Here is a 24,272-nt window from a genome sequence, read left to right on the forward strand (position 1 = left end):
GGGAGGGTGCGTGCCGGGTAGGAGGGGGGGGTTGGGGAGGGTGCGCGCCGGGTATGAGAGGTGGGGAGGGTTGGGGAGGGTGCGTGCCGGGTAGGAGAGGGGTGGCGTTTGGGGAGGGTGCGTGCCGGGTAGGAGGGGGGGGGTTGGGGAGGGTGCGCGCCGGGTATGAGAGGGGTGGCGTTTGGGGAGGGTGCGTGCCGGGTAGGAGGGGGGGGGTTGGGGAGGGTGCGCGCCGGGTATGAGAGGTGGGGAGGGTTGGGGAGGGTGCGTGCCGGGTAGGAGAGGGTCGGGGGTTGGGGAGGGTGCGTGCCGGGTACAAGAGGGGGGGGTTGGGGAGGGTGCGTGCCAGGGAGGAGAGGTGGGGGGCTGGGGAGGGTGCGTGCCGGGTAGAAGAGGGGGGGTTGGGGAGGGTGCGTGCCAGGGAGGAGAGGGGGGCTGGGGGGGTTGGGGAGTGTGCGTGCCGGGTAGGAGAGGGGTGGCGTTTGGGGAGGTTGCGTGACGGGTAGGAAAGGTGGGGGGGTTGGGGAGGGTGCGCGCCGGGTAGGAGAGGTGGGGGGGGTTGGGGAGGGTGTGTGCCGGGTAGGAGAGGTGGGGGGGGTTGGGGAGGGTGTGTGCCGGGGAGGAGAGGGGGCTGGGTGGGTTGGGGAGGGTGCGTGCCGGGTAGAAGAGGGGGGAGGTTGGGAGGGTGTGTGCCGGGTAGGAGAGGGGTGGCGTTTGGGGAGGGTGCGTGCCAGGGAGGCGGGGTGTCCGCCTGGCCATGTGCCAGCTGGCAACGGTCACGACCATGCAGCCCATGGCACCTGGCTGCGGGGGTGTGGTGGGGGGTGGGGTCAGGGGGGGTTATGGGCAATGGTGACATGTCGTCTATCCCCCCCACCCCAACCCCCACCCCCTGCAGGCCGTTATGTTTGGTTACCAACCAGCGATGTTGGCCGCTGTGGCGGGAGCCGCACTTAGTGTTCAATTCTGGTCGCCTCACTACCAGAAGGATGTGGAGGCTTTAGGGAGGGTGCAGAAGAGATACAGGATGTTGCCTGGTATGGAGGGCATTAGCTATGAGAAGCGGCGGAATAAACTTGGTTTGTTCTCACTGGAACGACGGAGGTTGAGGGAAGACCTGATAGAGGTATACAAAATTATGAGGGGCATAGACAGAGTGGATAGTCAGAGGCTTTTCCCCAGGGTAGAGGGGTCAATTACTAGGGGGCATAGGTTTAAGGTGAGTGGGGCAAGGTTTAGAGTAGATGTACGAGGCAAGTTTTTTACGCAGAGGGTAGTGGGTGCCTGGAACTCGCTACCGGAGGAGGTAGTGGAAGCAGGGACGATAGTGACATTTAAGGGGCATCTTGACAAATACATGAATAGGATGGGAATAGAGGGATACGGACCCAGGAAGTGTAGAAGATTGTAGTTTAGTCGGGCAGCTTGGTCGGCACGGGCTTGGAGGGCCGAAGGGCCTGTTCCTGTGCCGTACTTTTCTTTGTTTTTTGTTCTACATGTTGCCCTGGGAGAGCTGGAGCAGGAGCGTGCCAGGGAGGCGGCGGAGGCTGCCACAGAGGAGCCTGCTGCAGGGAGGCAGGTGGCAGCCGCCCAGGCTGGAAGGCCGCCCGCACGACAGGACGAGGAAGAGGAGGAGGTGCTGGTGGTGCCACGACGATGGAGGCGCCCGATGTGGCCCCGTGTGTACCGGCGCTGCTCGTCGTACCAGGACCTCACGGACCGGGCATGCAGGAGGAGACTCCAGATGGGCCAGGAAACCGTGGCACACATCTGCCACCTGATGGCACACCTGGCACCGCGTGGCCCTGGGGGAGGACACCCTCTCCCCGTGGCCGTCAAGGTTACGGTGGCCCTGAACCTCTATTCCACAGGGTCATTCCAGGTGCCAAGTGGGGACCTGTCCGGCATCTCGCAGGCATCGGTGAACCGGTCGATCCGTGCAGAGACAGACGCCCTATATGCCATCCAGTTTCCTGTGCACCGGGCCAGCCAGGATGCCCGGGCAGCGGGCTTTGCTGCAGCGGCTAGAATGCCCATGGTCCAGGGGGCGACCGATGGGATGCACCTGTAGATAACAGGGCCGTGTTCACGAATAGGAAGGGAACCTATTCCATGAACATTCAGGTGATCTGCGACCACCGCATGATGATCACGTCTGCGCCCAGTACCCGGGCCGTATACATGACTCATTCATATTGGCGCAATCTTTCATCCCCACCATGCTCGAGTGATGCCCCCCCCCCCCGGCTGAGGGGCTGGTTGCTGGGCGACAGGGGTTACCCGTTGGGGTCGTGGCTGATGACGCCTATATGGAGGCCACAGACTGACGCGGAGAACCGTTACAACGATGCCCATGCAGCGACCAGGGGTGTGATAGAGAGGTGCTTTGGGCTGCTAAAGATGCGCTTCAGGTGCCTGGACGGCTCTGGAGGGGCCCTCCAGTACCCGTCAGATAGGGTCGGCCGCATCGTTGTGGTCTGTTGCGTCCTGCACAACGTAGCCCAGCAGAGGGGCGATGTGCTGCAGGCAGAGGAGGAGGAGGAGGAGGAGCAGCAAGACGAGGCGCAGGCCTCCCCAGATGAGGAGGATGGGGGCAATGGTCAGGACAGATGGGCTGGACATGAACGGGAGGCTGCCCACCGTTACTGGCTGGGCCAGCGGGCACGGGACAGGCTGACAGCCGCCCGTTCACTTGGAAATCGCCGAGTATGGGCACAGACTGCACACTACGGCACCAGCCTACCACCCTCACCCCACCCAACACCAACCACCCTCACCCCACCCACCCAACACCAACCACCCTCACCCCACCCACCCAACACCAACCACCCTCATCCCACCCACCCAACACCAACCATCCTCACCCCGCCCACCCAACACCAACCACCCGCACCCCACCCACCCCAACACCACCCACCCAACACCAACCACCCTCATCCCACCCACCCAACACCAACCACCCTCACCCCACCCACCCAACACCAACCACCCTCATCCCACCCACCCAACACCAACCATCCTCACCCCGCCCACCCAACACCAACCACCCGCACCCCACACACCCAACACCAACCACCCTCACCCCACCCACCCAACACCAACCACCCTCATCCCACCCACCCAAAACCAACCACCCGCACCCCACCCACCCAACACCAACCACCCTCATCCCACCCACCCAACACCAACCACCCTCATCCCACCCACCCACCCAACACCAACCATCCTCACCCCGCCCATCCAACACCAACCACCCTCACCCCGCGCACCCAATACCACCCACCCGCACCCCACCCGCATGCACACCACCTCTCCATTGCACATCCACCTGCAGCAAAATGGGCCGGGCTCACACGGTCGCCGATGGAAGCGTGTCTATTGCAGGCCATGGAGGATGATGACGACCCGCTCTGCGATGAGCTCTGGGCTCTACATCATCGGACAATGCCTGACCCATGGCCACAGTACCACCCTCCACCAGGACCGTCCCTGCATGCAGTTGTGACACTGCAGCGCACGGTCCCGTTGCCCCGCGCGGGGGGATGGCGAGGACGACTCGGGGGGAGGCTGACGTTCTATCACCCCTCACACACCCACTGGCGCTCACCTCACACCACACCCCCGCACGCATCAGACAGAGTACAAAGGCAGCTTCTGTAGGTTTGAATGTGATTTTAATAACAAACAGTTCATACACGTGCCCTAGCCCAGAACTAATCTGTGCCCTGCACCCGTGCCAACTTACTCAGTATCTAATTTTTTGGCCTTACGGGCCCTATGACTACATCTAGGTGGTTCCCCAGACTGTACAGCAGAACTGGAGGTGGACTCCTGTGATTCCTACCCTGTGACTCGGGACCCCTTTGGCAGCTGTTTCCTGGGGTGGCCCGGCTTAGATGGGCCAGGCTGCGGCTCGGGTGACTGGGATGGCGAGCTGCCAGCCTGTCCTGCCCGTTGCTCACCAGATGCACCTCGGATGATGGGGGGCGGGGGGGGGGAGTCCGAGGTGCCGCGGTGTTCCGGGACCTCCCCTACAGGGGGACCAGGGATGGGCCCCAGCACGTCCTCCTCCCTCAGAGTGCCCGATGGGGATGCAAACGGACCGAACACCCGACACCCCCCCCGACACCTGGTGCTGCCAGTCCAGGAGGCCTGCCCTGGTATCAACAACGGTCTGTAAGTTTGCAGCCATGGAGCTCAGGGAGTTGGCCATCCCTGTCTGTCTCTGGGCGACACCGCCCAGCCATATGGGGCGATATAGGGGAAGGGGGATATGGGGAAGGGGGATATGGGGGAAGAATGAAATGGGGGAAGGGGGATATGGGGGAAGGGGGATATGGGGAAGGGGGATATAGGGGAAGGTGGGATATTGGGGAGGGGGAATATCGGGGAAGGGGGATATGGGGGGATATGGGGGAAGGGGGATATGGGGGAAGGGGGATATGGGGAAGGGGGATATAGGGGAAGGGGGGATATTGGGGATGGGGAATATCAGGGAAGGGGGATATGGGGGGATATGGGGGAAGGGGGATATGGGGGAAGGGGGATATGGGGAAGGGGGATATAGGGGAAGGGGGGATATTGGGGAGGGGGAATATCGGGGAAGGGGGATATGGGGGGATATGGGGGGATATGGGGGAAGGGGGATATGGGGGAAGGGGGATATGGGGGAAGGGGGGATATGGGGATATGGGGGAAGGGGGGATATGGGGGAAGGGGATATGGTGGATATTGGGGAAGGGGGTATGGGAGGGGGGATATGGGAAAAGGGGATATAGGGGGATAGGGGGGAAGGGGCATATGGGGGAAGGGGTGAAATGGGGGAAGGGGAATATGGGGGAGTGGGATACGGGAAAGTTGGATGTGGGAAAGGGGGATATGGGGGAAGGGGGATATGGGGGAAGGGGGATAAGGGGGAAGGGAGGATTTGGGGGAACGGGGGATATGGGGAAGGGGGGACATGGGGGAAGGGGGAAATGGGGATAGGGAGAATATGGGGGAAGGGGGGATATGGGGAAGGGGGATATGGGGGAAGGGGGAAAGGGGGCAGGCAGTGGGGGGTCTCACTTGGCGCTGCGCGGCCGGCGGCCAGCGGCCATTTTGCCGAGTCTCCGGGGGGGGGGGCGACACTGACGCCGTCGCGAATGACATCACGCTGCTACTAGCCCATTTCGGGCTGGAGAATTTGCGACGTTTCGGGGGGCCTGACGGGGAAGTGATCTGCGCCGTTTTTGCCGCCGGGTTCGGGCCTTCGCGCCGACTCACGGAGAATCCTGCCCGTGGACTGTGATTGGGGAGCTGGAAAATGTATGAATGTTATAAGCTTCTCTTCATTGACGTGTATTGTAACTTACTTGACTTCACATTGTTACAGTGTTTGAGGTTTTGTTTGGTTTGATTGCATTTTTGTTGCAATGGTTATATGTTATTTTATTGAATTGTGTGGGCTGGATTGTTTTTCTTTTTCTTCTGGAACCGGGTGGGAGGGGACAGTATGCCTTTAGAAGGGGGCCACCCACGCTAGCTAACTAAAGTCAGCTGGTGAACGGAGGTGAGGGGAGAGGAGGGCTGCGGACATTAGATCCTGGTTAGCAGGTTTTGATGGGCCTACGAGGCGAGCAAGTTTGGGGGGAGAGGATCGATACTGGGTGAGATTTTTTCGAGGGGAAGTGCAGGGGGGGATTCTGGGAGAGGGGGGGGAGGGGATTCGATGTTAACAATGGACAGGGGCGGGTCAGGATCATGGGGCAGGGCCCGGTGGCATGATGATGGTGGATAAGAAGGGAGGGGTGGTGAGAGACTCCCAGTTAGAATCGTCACGTGGAACGTGAGGGGGTTGGGAGGCCCAGTCAAGAGATCAAGGGTGCTTGCACATCTTAAAAGTTTGAAAGCTGATGTAGCAATGCTGCAGGAGACTCACCTGAGGTGAAGGACCAGGTGAGACTTAAAAAGGGCTAGGTTAGTCAGGTGTTTCACTCTGGATTTGACGGAAGGGCTCGAGGGATAGTGGTAATGGTCAGCAAAAGTGTACGCTTCCAAATGGGGAAGGTGGTTGCAGATCAGGGGGGTAGGTATGTGATTGTGACAGGGGCGCTGGAGGGGTGGCTAGTGGCACTGGTAAGTGTATATGGTCCAAATTGGGACGATGTGGGATTCACGAAGAAGGTGTGTGGGGCCATCCCTGATTTGGACACACATGGACTGATAGTGGGGTGGGACTGGAACTTGGTGCAGGAGTCAAGATTGGACAGGTCTTGGCCGCGCTCGCTGGACCCATCGGGGGGGGGGGGGGGGGCAACAGCGCCTCTCCCGACGGCCCCATGGAGATATTCAGGGAAACCGGTAGTAATAGCTTTGTTGAGAATTTGGAGGCAGTCTCATAGAACATAGAACATAGAACAATACAGCGCAGTACAGGCCCTTCGGGCCCACGATGTTGCACCGAAACAAAAGCCATCTAACCTACACTATACCATTATCATCCATATGTTTATCCAATAAACTTTTAAATGCCCTCAATGTTGGCGAGTTCACTACTGTAGCAGGTAGGGCATTCCACGGCCTCACTACTCTGCGTAAAGAACCTACCCCTGACCTCTGTCCTATATCTATTACCCCTCAGTTTAAGGCTATGTCCCCTCGTGCTAGCCATTTCCATCCGCGGGAGAAGGCTCTCACTGTCCACCCTATCTATCCCTCTGATCATTTTGTATGCCTCTATTAAGTCTCCTCTTAACCTTCTTCTCTCTAACGAAAACAACCTCAAGTCCATCAGCCTTTCCTCATAAGATTTTCCCTCCATACCAGGCAACATCCTGGTAAATCTCCTCTGCACCCGTTCCAAAGCCTCCACGTCCTTCCTATAATGCGGTGACCAGAACTGTACGCAATACTCCAAATGCGGCCGTACCAGAGTTCTGTACAGCTGCAACATGACCTCCTGACTCCGGAACTCAATCCCTCTACCAATAAAGGCCAACACTCCATAGGCCTTCTTCACCACCCTATCAACCTGGGTGGCAACTTTCAGGGAACTATGTACATGGACACCTAGATCCCTCTGCTCATCCACACTTTCAAGAACTTTTCCATTAGCCAAATATTCCACATTCCTGTTTTTCCTTCCAAAGTGAATCACCTCACATTTCTCTACATTAAACTCCATTTGCTACCTCTCAGCCCAGCACTGCAGCTTATCTATATCCCTCTGTAACCTGCTACTTCCTTCCACACTATCGACAACACCACCGACTTTAGTATCGTCTGCAAATTTACTCACCCACCCTTCTGCGCCTTCCTCTAGGTCATTGATAAAAATGACAAACAGCAACGGCCCCAGAACAGATCCTTGTGACAGAACTCCATTCTGAACATTTCCCATCAACCGCCATCTCGCCAGCACTTCGGGTCACCTGACTAACCTAGCCCTTTTTAAGTCTCACCTGGTCCTTCCCCCAGCAGGATCAAGGGAAATGCCGATTCGGGGGAACCATAGATTTGAGTCAGGGAAGTGGGATGGAAATTTTCAGAGATGGGAGGAGGAAGGAATTAGGAAGCTAACAGATTTGTTTCTTGAGGGTCGGTTTGCAGGATTGAAGGAGTTGGGAGCGAAGTATGGGCTGGAGCAGGGGGATATATTTAGATACATTGAGGTTTAAGATTTTGCCAGAAAGGAGATACAGAGCTTCCCGGAGGAGCCGGTTTCCACATTGCTGGAGAAGGTGCTGACGACAGGGGGACTGGAGAAGGGGTTAGTATCGGCGGTTTACGGGGCTATTTTGGAAGAGGAGAAAGCACCGCTGGAAGGGATCAAGGCAAAGTGGGAGGAAGAGTTGGGAGAGGGTATGGAGGTGGGGTTCTGGTGTGAGGTGCTCCGGAGGGTGAACGCCTCCTCCTCGTGCACGAGGTTGGGGCTGATACAGCTGAAGGTGGTAAATAGAACACACCTTACAAGGGCGAGGTTGAGCCGGCTCTTTGAGGGGGTAGACGATGTGTGTGAATGTTGCGGGGTGGGGGGGGGGCCGCAAACCACATTCATATGTTTTAGTCCTGTCCAAAGCTGGATGATTACTGGAAGGAGGTTTTTAAGGTAATCTCTAAAGTGGTGCACATAAAACTGGACCTGGGCCCTCGGGAGACCATAGTCGGACCAGCAGGAGTTGGAAACGGGCGCGGAGGCAGATGTAGCCTTTGCCTCGTTGATCGCCCGAAGGCAGGTCCTGTTCGGGTGGAGATCAACCTCTCCACCCTCCGCCCTGGCATGGCGGGGGGACCTGTTGGAATTCTTGACGCTTGAGAAGGTCAAATTTGAACTGAGGGGAAGGATGGAGGGGTTCTACAATTCATGGGCTTTATTCATTATGCACTTTCGAGAATTGGATTACATCGAACATTAGGGGGGCTGCTGGGAGGGTTGGGAGGAGAGGCACTGTATGTGTTAATGGTGACTATGGGTGATTCCTGATTCCTTTTTGTCATCTGTTTATGTTAACATGCGGGCCAATGTTTCGGGGTTTGGTGGGAGGATGGGATCATTGTTATTGATGTGGGGATTGACATTGCATTCGTTACTGATTGTTGTTTATTGTTGGGTGTAGATTTGGGAGAAATGTTAAAAAGGAGAATAAAAATATATATTTTTAAAATGTTCCTGCTTCCACCACATCCTCTAGCAGTGCGTTCCAGACACCCACCACTCTCTATGTGAAAAGCTTACCCAGCACATCTCCCTTAAACATTCCCCCTCTCACCTTGAATCTGTGCCATCTTGTAATTGACACTTCCACCTTTGGAAAAAGCCTCTGACTATCCATTCTATCTATGCCTCTCATAATTTTGTAGAACTCTATCAGGTTCCGTCCTCAGCCTCCGTCTTTCCAGTGAAAACAATCCTAGTTTATTCAACCTCTCCTCATAGCCAACACCCTCAAGACCAGGAAACATCCTGATGAACCTTTTTTGCACTCTCTCCAAAGCTTCCATGACCTTTTGATAATGTGGTGACCAGAACTGCACGCAATACTCCAAATGCGGCCTAACCAAGGTTTTATACAGCTGCATGAGAGGGACAGTGTGGACTGTAAATAAGATCAACATAGACAGAGAGGAGGTTCTGAGTGGTCTGGCAGGTTTAAAGATAGACAAATCTCCAGGGCCAAGATAAAATGTATCCCAGGCTGTTGAATGAGGCAAGGGAGGAAATAGCAGGGACGCTGGCAATAATTTTCAATTCCTCTCTGGCCACAGGAGAGGTGCCGGAGGACTGGAGGATAGCCAATGTGGTGCCATTATTCAAGAAGGGAGGAAGCAGGAAACCACAGGCCAGTCAGTCTAACCTCAGTGGTGGGGGAACTATTGGAAGCAATTCTGAGAGACAGAATTAATCTGCATTGGGAGAGGCAGGGATTAATCAAGTTCAAACAGCATGGTTTTGTTAAGGAAGGTCATGTCTGACCAACTATAAAAAATTGTTTTTTATTCAAATTAGGATATGCATAACAACAGACAATCAATCATAGCAAAGTAAACAAAATACAGTCCTCCTAATTTGAAATTCTTTCTCTTATTTCCATTAAACCTTTCCCGTTTTCCCCTCCCACCAATCTCCCCTACCCGCTGGCAACAAACAGGTCTGTAAATAGAGACAAGAACAGCTTCCATCTCGTCCAGAATACCCCATCTGAGCCAAGAAGGATGAACTTAATTTTCTCAAGTTTAAGGAATTCCACAAGGTCCCCCAACCATGGCAATATTTTTGGCGGATCTTCTGACTTCCATTCTAATCCAATTCGGCTCTGGACAATCAATGTGGCAAAGGCCACATCAGCTCCTTTCCGTGCTATTAGGCCTGCTATTTCATACACTAAAAAAATTACCTCAAGAGGTCACGGTAATATTTCCACCACCGCAATTTCTTTTGTCGAAAATATTTTTATTTGGTTTTTAACATTTTAACATTTTATACATAAAACAAAGCAATGCAAAACATCAAGAACAACAACCTCCCCCCACTCCACCGAACAGTACCCCAAAAATACAACAAATCCACCCACTCATCTCCACCCCACCCTCAACCAATCCCCTCCCCTTAGCAGCTTACGGTAAACAACTCTTTAAAGTGTAGAATAAACGGACCCCATCTCTTGTGGAACCCGTCCAGCGCCCCCCCTCAAAGCAAACTTAATATTCCATCAAATCCCTCCGCCACGCCGAGACACAGGGCAGAGAAACTGACCTCCACCCCAGCAGGACCAGCCTGCGAGCAGCCAGCGAGGCGAAGGCAAGAACGTCTGCCTCGGTTCCATCTGCAGCCCCGACAGGTTCGACACCCCAAATATGGCCGCCAGGAGACTGGGCTCCAAACCCATGAGCATGATCGCTGAAAAACGAGCTCCAAAATTTTTATTTTTTAATTTTTTTTATCGCTTATTGTCACAAGTAGGCTTCAAATGAAGTTACTGTGAACAGCCCCTAGTCGCCACATTCCGGCGCCTGTTCGGGGAGGCTGTTACGGGAAATTTCTCCAACTTCAGACAGGACCAGAACATATGCACATGATTATCCGGGCCCCTCCCACACCGCTCGCATGTGTCGTCCACCCCTTCAAACAGACGACTCATCCTCAACCTCAGCAGGTGCCCCACCTTTCATAATAATAATCTTTATTAACTATACTAACCTCAACCTCACACAAGAGGTTGAGGCATTCACCCCCTGCAACGCCTCGCACCCCAACCCCTTCTCCAGTGCCATTCCCAGCTCCTTGCACTCTACCTTAACCCCCTCCAGCAACACCATAGCCTTCTCCAAAATCTCCCATAAATCGCCAAAATGACCCTCCCCTCCAACCCCACCACTGACTGACAACACCCCCTCTAACAATACCCTCTAACAACGAGGAGTGCATTGTCACCGGAAATGTTGGGAATACCTTTTTTGCTAAGTCCCGCACCGGCATATACCTAAGGCACCTCACCCCACTGTGGAATTCCGCCCCCCCCTCCCCCCGCCCCATGGAATCCCAAACTTCTCCATCAAATCCTCCAAACTCGCAAACCTAGCATCCAGCCCGGTTCAAACACATGATTCTCTCGAATCGGCATCAACTTCAACCCCGGCCCCAATTTAAAGAGCTGTTGAAATTCTCCCCATATCTTCAGCATGGCCACAACCACCGGACTACCCGAGTATTTCCCTGCGGCAAACGGGAGCGGTGCCGTTGCCAGCACAGCAACCCTACCCGCACCCCCCCCCCCCCCTACAAGAGCCTGCCTCTATCCTCACCCACATTGCCTCCGGCCTCCTACCCCAGCCCTGCACCTTCGTGGCGGTCGCCACCCGATAATAACACAACAGATTTGGAAGAGCCAGACCCCCTGCCTGTCACCCTCTCTGAAGCACCACCTCCCGAATCCTTGCTACCGACCTGCCCAGACAAACAACAAAATCAACCGTTCCACCGCCATAAAAATGCCTTCGGCAAGAAGTCCGGCAAACACTTGAATAAGAATAAAAACCACAACAAGATATTCATCTTTACCGTTTACACCCGGTCTGCCAAGATAGGCGGACAGAGTCCCATCTCAACAAATCTGCCCACCAGGCTCTGGGTTCAGCCTCAAGCAACCTGCACCCCCAAGTACCCCAAGTACCTGACATGAGTAGTCACCGCACACACCCCAAGCCAGCTCCCGCCCTGGAGAAAAAACCAAAAACACGCTTTTCCAAATTCAGTTTATATCTCAACAAAGCCCCAATCCTCTTGAGCAGCCCATTATATCCCCACATGGGATCCCGGTTAGAAATATTCACCAAAGGTCGCCGGCATAAGGGGACACACTTATGCTCCACACACCCCCTCACTATCCCCTCCACATATCCGAACACCTCAGCATAATGGCCAAGGGCTCTATCGCCAGCGCAAATAAAAGGGGAGACATGGGACACCCAGCCTTGTTCCCCTATGCACTTGAGAATATCACGCGTTCACCTCATTCGTATGAACAATCGCCTCCAGTTCCTTACATAGCAATTTGACCCAAGCCAGAAACTTTGGCCCAATCCCAAACTGCTCCAACACCGCAAACAAATAACCCCCTCTACTGCTCAAACGCCTTCTCCACATCCAGTGCCACCACCAACTCCGGCTTCCCCCTTCTGATGGGGAGAGCACCACGTTTAACAATCATCGTACATTCAAGGACAACAGCCCACCCTATACAAACGCCATCTGATCACCTGCGGAAGGCACTCTTCCAACCTAGCGCACCAACACTTTGGCAAGGATCTTGGCATCCACATTTAACAGGGATATTTGCCGATACCGGGTCCTTATCTTTTTTTAACAATAGCGAAATAGATGCCTGTCCCATCATGTCCGGGAGCCCCAAGAGCCACTCCATCCTCAAATATCTCCACTAACAGCGGTACCAACTGATTCAAAATTGTCTTATAGAATTCCACCGGGAACCCATCCGGTCCCAGTGCTTTACCCGTTTGCCTATCGCCATCCAAAACTCCTCCATCCCCATTGGTTCTTCCGACCCTGCCCTCTCCTCTTCCCCCACTTTGGGACACTCCAGCCCCGTCCCCAGAGAAATCCCTCATATCTGGCTCATCTTCAAGGGGCTCTGACCTATACAATCTTTTATAAAAATCTTCAAATGCCCTATTCGCCTGCTCCAGCACCAACCCCCTCACCCCATCCCGGACCTGTACGATCTCTCAGGCTGTCTGTCGATGGAGTTGCCCTGCGATTAAACTTCTCCCCGTACTCGTATACTATCTCCTCCGCCTGCCTCAACTGACGAAAAAAAGGAATACTCTCCACCTCATGGATGTAAGAAGATGTTCACCACATCTTCTTCATAAACGCTGCCAACACCACCCCCCCAAAGGGCTCAACATGAGCGGCTTAGACCGATTTTTCTTTGGACGCAACACTGTATTTAAATTCCCACCTAAATTTAATTGATGAAGCCCAGACTCGGCATGGCAGCCAACATCCTCTTCATAAACCCTACATAATCTCATTTCAGGGCATACACACTTGCCACGGCACTAACCTCCCTGCAAAGCACCTGTTATTGGGCAGCAAGGTAGTACAGTGGTTAGCACAGTTGCTTCACAGCTCCAGAGTCTCAGGTTCGATTCCTGGCTTGGGTCATTGTCTGTGCGGAGTCTGCATGTTCGTCCCATGTCTGCGTGGATTTCCTTCGGGTGCTCCGGTTTCCTCCTACAGTCCAAAGATGTGCAGGTTAGGTGGATTGGTCATGATAAATTGGCCTTAGTGTCCAGAAAAAAAGGTTAGGTGGGGTTATTGGGTTACGGGTGTTGGGTGGAGGTGTGGGCTTAAGTGGGGTGCTCTTTCCAAGGGCTGGTGCAGACTCAAGGGCCGAATGGCCTCCTTCTGTGATTCTATGATTCTGTGATTACGCTGTATCTGTCCCCTGATCCATCACAATCTTCTCTAACTGAAACCTAACTCTCTTATCCACTGGTACTGCTACCCACCTGCTATCAAAGCCCGAGTGGAACACCTGACTCACCCAACCTCTTGGGGGCAGCACGGTAGCATTGTGGATAACACAATTGCTTCACAGCTCCAGGGTCCCAGGTTCGATTCCGGCTTGGGTCACTGTCTGTGCGGAGTCTGCACATCCTCCCCGTGTGTGCGTGGGTTTCCTCCAGGTACTCCGGTTCCCTCCCACAGTCCAAAGATGTGCAGGTTAGGTGGATTGGCCATGCTAAATTGCCCTTAGTGTCCAAAAATTGCCCATAGTGTTGGGTGGGGTTGCTGGGTTATTGGGATGGGGTGGAGGTGTGGACCTTGGGTAGGTTGCTCTTTCCAAGAGCCGGTGCAGACTCGATGGGCCGAATGGCTTCCTTCTGCACTGTAAATTCTATGAACCCTTCTGAAGCCTAACCTGGTCCTCCACCCTCAGATGGGTCTCCTGCACCACATCAGCTTTCAAGCTCTTTAAATGGGAGAAACTTCTCAACCGCTTCACCATTCCACCACACGTTCCACGATACCAGTCAGACTGGGAGTCTCTCAGCCTCCCTCCCTCTCCTCTCAGACATGACCCTGGATCTTGGTCCCCAGCACCAGCCTCTTGAGCAGGACCAGGCCCTACCCCTAGTCACCGTCAGCCAGCTACCCCCTCCATGAAACCCCCCAACCACTTCCTCTTGAAACCACTCCTCTCTGCATACTCCCCATTTCCCTCTCTATTCACACCTCCCAGGCCCATCGAAACCTGTCCACACAGCTCGGCCGACCACAGTTCCTCCCCCCGCCTCGCTCCCGTTCACTAGCCAACTCAAGTTTTCTAATTGGGATTACGGAGACATGGCTTCAGGGTGAACAGGGATGGGAACTGAATGTCCCAGGGTTTTCAGTATTTAGGAAGGACAGACATAAAAGAAAAGGTGGTGGCGTGGCACTGCTGGTTAAAGAGGAAATTAAAACATTAGTGAGAAAGGGTATTAGCTCTGACAATGTGGAATTGGTATGGGCAGAGTTGAGAAATACCAAGGGGCGCCATATACAGTAGGTGTCATATATAGACCCCCAAACTGCACTGGTGAGGTTGGGAATGGCATTAAACACAAAATTAATGATGCATGTAATAAGGGAATATCGGTGATCATGGATGATTTTAATCTTCACATAGATTGGGCAAATCAAATTAGCCGCAATGCCGTAGAGGAGGAATTCCTGGAGTGTATACGGGATGGTTTTCTTGTCCAATATGTGGAGGAACCAACTAGAGAGCAGGCCTTCTTAGACTGGGTACTGTGTAATGAGAAGGGAATCATTGCCAATCTGGCTGTACAAGATCCCTTGGGGATGAGCGACCATAACATGATAGAATTTTTTATCAAGATGGAGAGTGAAGTAATTGATTCGGAGACTAGGGTGCTGACTCTTAATAAAGGGAACTATGAAGATATGAGGTGGGAGTTGGCCTTGATAGATTGGGGAGAGTTACTTAAAGGGATGACAGTGGATAGACAATGGCAAACATTCAAGGAACGCATGGGGGAACTACAGCAACCGTTCATTCCTGTCTGGCAAAAAAGCAAAGGGGGTAAGAGGGCCAATCCATGGCTTACAAAGGAAATTAGAAATAGTATCCGATCCAAGGAAGAAGTATACAGATTGGCCAAGAAAAATAATAGGTCTGAGGATTGGGAGCAGTTTATAATTCAGCAAAGAAGGACGAAGGGATTGATTAAGAAGGGGAAAGTACAGTACGAAAGGAAGCTTGCAGGGAACATAAAGACTGACACTAAGAGTTTCTATAGATATATGAAGAGAAAGAGGTTGTTAAAGAGAAATGTAGGCCCCCTACAGACAGAAACAGGGGAATGCATAATAAGGGACAAAGAAATGGCTGAGCAATTGAATACATACTTTGGTTCTGTCTTCACAAAAGAGGACACAAATCAGATCCCAGAAATGTTGGTGAACGAAAGGTTTAGTGAGAGGGAAGAACTGAGGGAGATCAACATTAATAGAGAAATGGTGCTGGGAAAACTGATGGGATTGAAGGCGGATAAATCCTCAGGACCTGAGAATCGGCATCCCAGAGAGAGTGCTTAAGGAGGTGGCTCTGGAAATAGTGGATGCATTTGTGGTCATCTTCTGGGATTCTATAGAATCTGGAACTGTACCTGTAGATTGGAGGGGAGTTCACGTTACTCCAATATTCAAAAAGGGAGGTAGAAAGAAAGCAGGGAATTATAGACCAGTAAGCCTAACATTGGTAGTGGGGAAAATGCTTGAATCCATTATCAAGGACTTTATAGTGGAACATTTAGAAAGCAGTGGCAGGATCAGTCAGAGTCTGCATGGATTTATGAAGGGAAAATCATGCTTGACAAATCTGTTGGAATTCTTTGAAGATGTAACCGGTACAGTTGACAAGAGGGTTGACAAGTCAATGTGCTATATTTGGACTTTCAAAAGGCGTTTGACAAAGTCCCGCTAAGGGATTATTATGCAAAATTAAAGGGATTGGGGGAAATGTATTGAGGTGGATAGAAAACTGGTTGGCAGGGAGGAAACAAAGAGTAGGGATTAATGGGTTATTTTCAAATTGGCAGGCAGCAACCAGTGGGGTACCGCAGGGATCGGTGCTGGGACCCCAGCTATTCACAATATATATTAATGATTTGGATGAGGGAACAAAATGTATCATCTCAAAGTTTACAGATGATGCCAAGTTAGACGGGAGGGTGAATTGTGACAAGGATGCAGGGATCCTACAGCAAGATCTGGACAGGTTGGGCGAGTGGGCAAACCAATGGCAGATGCAGTATAATTTGGATAAGTGTGAGGTTATTCACTTTGGAAGCAAAAACAGGAAGGCAGATTACTACCTGGATGGTTGTAAATTGGGAGAGGGGAGTGTGCAGCGGGACCTGGGTGTCCTTGTGCACCATTCGCTGAAGATAAGCATGCAGGTGCAGCAGGCGGTAAAGAAGGCTAATGGTATGTTGGCCTTCATTGCGAGAGGTTTCGAGTATAGAAGCAGGGATGTGTTGCTGCAATTATACAGGGCCTTAGTGAGGCCACACTTGGAGTGTTGTGTGCAGTTTTGGTCTCCTCTGAGGAAGGATGTTCTTGCTCTCGAGGGAGTGCAGCGAAGGTTTACCAGACTGATTCCAGGGATGGCGGGACTGTCATATGAGGCGAGATTGACTAGGTTGGGATTGTTCTCACTGGAGTTCAGAAGAATGAGGGGGGATCTCATAGAGACTTATAAAATTCTAACAGGACTAGACAGGGTAGATGCAGAGAAGATGTTACCAATGATGGGTGTGCCCAAGATCAGGGGTCACAGTCTGAGGATTCAGGGTAAACCATTTCGGACAGAGATAAGGAGACCTTCTTCACACACAGAGTAGGGAGCCTGTGGAATTCATTACCAAAGGCTATGGGGAGAAAGCAGGATTAGGCTATTGAGTTGGATGATCAGCCATGATCGTGATGAATGGCGGAGCAGGCTCGAAGGGCCAAAAGGCCTTCTCCTGCTCCTATCTTCTATGTATCTATATATGTATGTATTACCCCAAACCTCCCCAACCCATCCCCTCCCAACCACAACATACGTAAACAAAGTCCAAACTCAGTTCAACAAAGAACAAAGAACAAAGAAATGTACAGCACAGGAACAGGCCCTTCGGCCCTCCAAGCCCGTGCCGACCATGCTGCCCGACTAAACTACAATCTTCTACACTTCCTGGGTCCTTATCCCTCTATTCCCATCCTATTCATGTATTTGTCAAGATGCCCCTTATCCCAATCCTTCAACCATCACAAACATCTCCACCTCCTCCATCGTCTCAAAGTAATAGTCCTTGGAGATATGCGTAATTCTCAACTTTGCCGGCCAGGCCATACAGAACCACACACCATACTTGTAAAGCGCTGCATCCTATCAAAGGCCGCCTGCATCTTACCAGCTCCACCGTGACATCTTGGTAAATTTGAATACCACTGCCTTCCCACCTCACCTCTCAATTCTGCTTAGTACCTTCTCCTTCATCTGTTAACTGTGGAAACAGACTATCATAACTCTTGGTGGCACATTCGCCTTTGGCTTCGGCTGGTGCGACAGATGAGACTTATCCAGCTCAAAGAGGGGGGTGTTCCCTTCCTCCCCCAACAACTTGCCGAACATCTCCAAAAAGGTGGCCTTCGGCCTTCCAGCCCTCACGCAGACCCACAACCCACAGATTCTGCCGCTGTGACCTGTTCTCCAGGTCCTCCACCTTGGCTCTCAGCCCTTTGTTACTCTCCTCCACCTTCCGTAGCTTCTCTCCCATTGAGCTGAGCTGGTCGCTGTGCCATGACAATGCCTCCGCTACCCCCTTCAACATCTCTCCTTGCCCCTGCACCGCCAACAACGTTTGTCCAGGGGCCTCCTTTATAGGTGCCAACGTATCGTCCACCAACTGTTTGAACATTCCCATCACCTCCTTGCCATGCCGCTCAAAATGCTTGGCAAACTGCCGCTCCAACTCCACTTCCATCACCTCAGCCAGAGTGCCCACTGTAATCAGAGCAGCCCTTCCCGGCGAGCTTGCTCGCTCCATCTTTCCTCCCACAGAACTCCGCACCGAATTCGAGCTCTTACCCTTTCAGCCTGTATTCTTCAGTTGGATTTTCAATACCCTCTAATTACCACGACTTTTCTGAAGACCGATCATATACAATTTCCCCCAAATCTGGGTGAAAAGGGCCAAAAAAAATGAAAGCTCTAGCAGGAGCCACACAACGTGCGGCCTCCATCCATATGTCACCACCAGAAGTCCTCATGTCTGACCAACATGATTGAATTTTTCGACGACGTGACCAGGTATGGAGATGAGGGAAATGTATTTGACGTAGTCTATTTGGACTTCAGCAAGGCTTTTGATAAGGTCCCAAATGGGAGATTGATAATGAAAGTAAGAGCCCATGGGATCCAAGGAAATTTGGCAAATTGGATCCAAAATTGACTGAGTGGCTGCCTCATCCTACAGCGAGAATTACATGCTTCCCAGGCTCGAGTGTCTGCTGGGTATCACACAGCTACCACAGAACAACATGTCATTCAGAAACCATCAATCGTTGGTTATTTGCACCGTAAGACAGTTGTATAGAGAGCTGCTGTCCAGTAGCCCACTCTGAAACGTGTAATTTAATTTAGCGTACCCAATTCTATTTTATACCAATTAAGGGGCAATTTCACGTGTTCAATCCCCCTACCTGTTGTGTTATACTGTTTCGGATAACACAGGTTGCTACTTGATGCAGTCTTAATTAAAGGATGCTCCAGACTCTGAAATGAGTTCAACGTGTTTATTGAACTATTAACACAGTTCTCAAATGAGTTTGACTCTCTGCTAATCTAACTGTAGTAACTCAGTCTAACTGTAACAGCTTGCTCTAAGCCACGTGCTGGGGTGTGATGCTGCTGATCAACCCTGTCTAACTCTCCAGATGTCTGTCTGTGGAAAGAGTCAGGGTGTGAGTGCCTCATCCCTTTTATAGTGTTTATGTCATGCCCCCTTGTGGTGATGTGACCTCGGAGTGTCCTGACTGCCCATTGGTTGTGTCCTATTCTGAGTGTTCATTGGTTGCATTTTTGCATATCACAACACTACCCTGCACATCTTTTTGGGTTGTGGGGGTGAGACCCACGCAGACATGGGTAGAATGTGCAAACTCCACACAGACAGTGACCCACAGCCGGGATCGAACCCGGGTCCTCAGTGCCGTGAGGCAGCAGTGCTAACCACTGCACCACCGTGCTGTCCTAACTCTGAAATGTTGCCTTGCTTATGTCTCTCATACAGATATGGAGGATATGCCCAGACAATCCCATTCCGTTTTGGCAAGACATATGGGAGGACTACCCATGAAATCTTGAAGAATCCTAAAACTGCAAGAGCTGACCATTCACTCCTGTCGCCAATCATCAAGCCTTCAGATGACTATCGTCCTGATTATGAGAACTATTGTCCCCCTGATGTGTCAGATCAGATCCACCCACAGAAACTTGTTGCAGGTTATACTGGTAAGTCACACGCAGTAGGGCGTAGATCCCATTACCCAACGTTTTGTAATGTTCCACAGACTAGTATCACAAACAGGACCCAAAGACATTGCAGCCGGGGCAGACTGGCTGCCTGACATTTCCAGGCGGTTTATGCATCTTCATCCTGAAGACATTCATCAGTGGAAATCCCTTCTATCAGTGCGGTCACTTCTACAGCGTACGATAGGGGTGGCACAGTGGTTAGCATTGCTGCCTCACAGCTCGAGGGACCCGGGTTCAATTCTGGCCTTGGGTGACTGTCTGTGTGGAGTTTGCACGTTCTCCCCGTGTTTGCGTGGGTTTCCTCTGGGTGCTCCGGTTTCCTCCCTCAGTCCAAAGATGTGCAGGTTAGCTGGATTGGCCACGCTGAATTGCCTCTTAGTGTCCAAAAAATGTTGGGTGGGGTTGCTGGGTTGCGGGGATGGGGTGGAGGGGTGCTCTTTCAAGGGCCAGTGGAGACTCGATGGGCCGGAGTGACCTCCTCCTGCACTGTAAATTCTATGATTCTGTGACTAAACAACACAGGTCTCTGGGGTTGAACTTGAACATCCAGGGTGGGTGAGAGAAGGGCAGGAGCAGTCCCTAAATCCAACTTCATCCAGTTCTAATGGAGAAAAGCAAATTACTGCGGAGGCTGGAATCTGAAACAAAAACAGAAAATTCTGGACAAGTTACGCAGGTCCGACAACACCTGTGGGCAGGAAAGGAAGCTAACGTTTCGAATTGGATGATACTTTGTCAGAGTTAGAGAGAACTGGAAATAGGATTTTATAACGTCATGGTCCACACCCAGTCGATCAAAGAAACGTAGTTTATTTACAATAACTATTATATACATCACACAGTAGATCCCTACTGGGGCTGCCGTGCCTGTGCCTAACTGGCCAGCTTTATATACCCGACAACAATACATTATTTAGAGGTTCGCCGCCCCTTAATGGGGAGCTCATATTCGGTAAGGTTCATAGCGCAGATAATTGTTTCCACCCCATAAGATTCTTGCGGGGTATAACATAGGATGAGATTTATACTGTTGTGGGGGCGGGGGCTGGATAGAGGGCCAGAGAGAGGTGGAGATTGACAAAGATGTCATGGACAAAAAGATAAAGGGAATGTAAATGACTCAGAGGGGTGCTGATCTAATGGACACTGGAGAAGGGAGCAGGCGACTAACAGTCCAAAGGCCAGTCCATGGGTTAAATACTTTACTGAGGCCACAAGCTTCAAATCAGCACCTTCTACAATCTAATCAACATTAACACTCCCTTTGTACTGTGCCCATAATACCTTCGTCAAATTTCTCCTGAGCCCCCATTCATCCCTGAACTATTTTGCTCCACCTGCTCCACTCACTCTTAAAGAGTATAAAACCATCACATTTTTCCCTCTTCAGCTCAGAGGGAGAGTCGAATGGACTCGAAGCATTAACTCTGCTTCTCTCTCTCTACAGACGCTGCCAGGCTTGCTGAGATTTTCCAGCATTTCCGGTTTGCATTTCAGAATTCCAGCATCCGCAGTATTTTGTTTTTCTTTAAATGTATTCACATTTTAGATCGAATGCCCTGGAGCTTGGCTTCCCAGGACTTGGGAAATCAGGCAGCCCGAAAGAGTCTAGAACAAGTGGTAGGTGTGTGCCTTTCCAGCACTGGTGGGCCAAGAGGAGCAGTCATTCATTTTGCATCTTTCATGGCATCTGGCCATCACTGTAGTGGCGATCGACGACAGTTCGATGGGCAACATTACTGAGGCTAATACTCAATTGCAGATTTTTAAAATTAATTATATTTAATTCCCAACAGCTGCCACGGGGGGATTTGAGCCCGTGTTGGGATATGGACCTGTGTCCTTAGAGCATTAGCCAGCACCGCTAGATTACTGTGGTAGTCACCACTGTTGTATATATCACATACGAGATGTAATACGGTACTACAGGTACGCAGATAGATCCCTGGCTGCTGGCTCCGCCCAATAAGCGGAGTATAAATGTGTGGGCTCACCGAGCTTCAGCCATTTCGGCAGCAACTTCAGGAGGCTACATATCTCTGCTTAAAGCCTCGATTACTCTCTACTCTTGTCTCGTCGTAATTGATAGTGCATCAATTTATTAAGCAGAGATTTTACAACGATGGATCTCCGCATCAAGCCGGATCGCCTGCAGCTGCATCCTCAAGCAGACAACGCCAAGTCAGCCTTCACACATTGGCTAGCTCGCTTTGAAGCATACATCGGATCTGCGACAGACCCACCGTCAGAGGCACAGAAGCTCCAGATCCTTTACACGCGGCTGAGCTCCGATATCTTTCCCCTCATCCGGGACGCACCGACCTATGCTGAGGCCAATGCGCTACTGAAAGAGAACTACACTCAGCAGCCCAACAAGCTCTACGCCAGGCACCTCCTGTCCATGCGGCATCAATTCCCCGGTGAGTCTGTGGATGATTTCTGGCGTGTCCTGGCGAGGGACTGCGATTGCCAGGCCGTTTCAGCCGTTGAACATTCCGAACTCCTAATTAGGGACGCTTTTGTTACGGGCATCCGCCAGCGCCTTCTTAGAAGGGGCTACACTCGACCTCGCGGCGACCAAGAAACTCGCGATCTCACTAACGGTCGCCTCTCATAATGTACAAGCGTATGCCCCCGACCGCACGGCGCCCCACTCCTGGACATCGTGGACCCTACCAGCGACCGCCCCCAGCCAACCCCAAGCCTGCGCTGCGCGGCAGCCAGCCAACCCCGTGGGACCCAAGTGCTACTTCTGCGGACAGACAAAGCACCCCCGGCAGCGCTGCCCGGCGTGGAGCGCACTCTGCAAGGCCTGCGGGAAGAAAGGACATTTCGCTGCTGTGTGCCAGGCCTGCTCGATCGCTGCTGTAACCAGGCCCATTGTTCCTGCACTCCCCACGTCCGACCCATGGGCACCGCCATTTCCGCCCCCGCAACCCACGTGCGGCCCATGGGCGCCGCCATCTTCCTCGCCTCAGACCACATGCAGCCCGTGGGTGCCGGCATCTTGCTTGCCTCAGGGCACGTGCGGTCCGTGGGCGCCGCCTTCTTCCCCCCATCAGACCTCGTGCGGCTCTTGGGCGCCGCCATCTTTAACGCCGCCCGCCACGTGCGTCCCGTGGACGCCGCCACCTTCCCTGCCTCAGGACCCCTGCTCGTCGGACATCTCATCGGGCCACTCATCGCCTGTCGACCAGCCAGGGGCCTTCCAACACCAGCTACAGCTCGCCTCCATCACGATCGACCAGTTCCCGCCGCACAACCTCGCAACCGCGTCGACGACGGTAAAGGTCGATGGGTACAAGGCATCATGCCTTCTTGACTCCGGGAGCACAGGGAGCTTCATCCACCCCAATATGGTAAGGTGCTGCTCCATCGCGGTACACCCCAATAACCAGAGAATCTCCCTGGCCATGGAGATCCGGGGGTACCGCACCGCCACCCTCACCATCCAGGGCGTAGAGTTCAGCGACTTCGACTCTACGTCCTCCCCAACCTCTGCGCTGCCTTGCTACTCGGCCTGGACTTCCGGTGCAACCTCCAAAGTCTAACCATGAAATTCGGCGGGCCCCTACCACCCCTACTGTATGCAGTCGGCCCGCCTTCTCTGTTTGCAAACCTCACCCCGGATTGCAAACCCGTCGCCACCAGGAGCAGATGGTACAGCGTCCAGGACAGGACTTTCATCAGGTCCGAGATCCAGCGGCTGCTGCGGGAAGGCATTATCGAGGCCAGAAACAGCCCCTGGAGAGCCCAAGTGGTAGTTGTGAAAACTGGGGAGAAAAACAGGATGGTCGTTGACTACAGTCAGACCACCAATCGGTACACGCAGCTCGACGCGTACCCTCTCTCACGCATTTCTGATATGGTCAATCAAATTGCACAGTACCCGGTTTTCTCGACAGTGGACCTGAAATCTGCCTACCACCAGCTCCCCATTCGCAAGGCGGACCACCCGAACACCACGTTTGAAGCGGACGGCCACCTTTACCACTTTCTTAGGGTTCCCTTCGGCGTCACTAATGGGGTCTCGGTCTTCCAATGGGAGATGGACCGAATGGTTGACCGGTACGGACTGCGGGCCACCTTCCCGTACCTGGATAACATCACCATCTGCGGCCAAGACCAGCAGAACCACGACGCTAACCTTTCCAAATTCCTCCACACCGCCAAACTCCTCAACCTAACATTCAACAAGGAGAAGTGCGTATTCAGCACCAACTGCTTAGCCATCCTCGGCTATGTGGTGCAAAATGGAGTTCTAGGGCCCGACCCCGATCGCATGCGCCCCCTCATGGAACTCCCCCTCCCCCACTGCCCCAAGGCCCTCCAACAATACCCTCGGCTTCTTACCATACTACGCCCAGTGGATCCCTAACTATGCGGACAAGGCCCGCCCACTCATTTACTCCACCGTTTTCCCCCTGATGGCCGAGGCTCACCAGGCCTTCAACCGTATCAAAGCCGACATCTCCAAGGCCGTGATGCACGTGGTCGATGTGACGCTCCTCTTCCAAGTTGAGAGCGATGCATCAGACGTCGCTCTGGCCGCCACCCTCAACCAGGCAGGCAGGCCCGAAATTCGGCACTCCTCCGTCGAGAAGGAGGCCCAAGCCATCGTAGAAGCTGTGCGGCATTGGAGGCATTACCTGGCCAGCAGGAGATCCGCTCTCCTCA

The 24,272-nt window shown here is 52.7% G+C and overlaps 1 protein-coding gene across 1 annotated transcript in view; it reads left to right on the plus strand.

Annotated features, from left to right (window-relative positions):
* Positions 1-24,272, plus strand: part of LOC140398805 (ciliary microtubule inner protein 2A-like) — a 79,433-nt gene that overhangs the window by 6,644 nt on the left and 48,517 nt on the right. Inside the window, exon 2 of the mRNA XM_072487770.1 lies at positions 19,351-19,571. Coding sequence (XP_072343871.1) covers positions 19,351-19,571 — 221 coding nt within the window. The remainder of the gene's footprint in view (positions 1-19,350; positions 19,572-24,272) is intronic.

The sequence above is a fragment of the Scyliorhinus torazame genome, chromosome 22 (genome assembly GCF_047496885.1).
Source record: "Scyliorhinus torazame isolate Kashiwa2021f chromosome 22, sScyTor2.1, whole genome shotgun sequence".
Taxonomy (NCBI): Eukaryota; Metazoa; Chordata; class Chondrichthyes; order Carcharhiniformes; family Scyliorhinidae; genus Scyliorhinus; species Scyliorhinus torazame.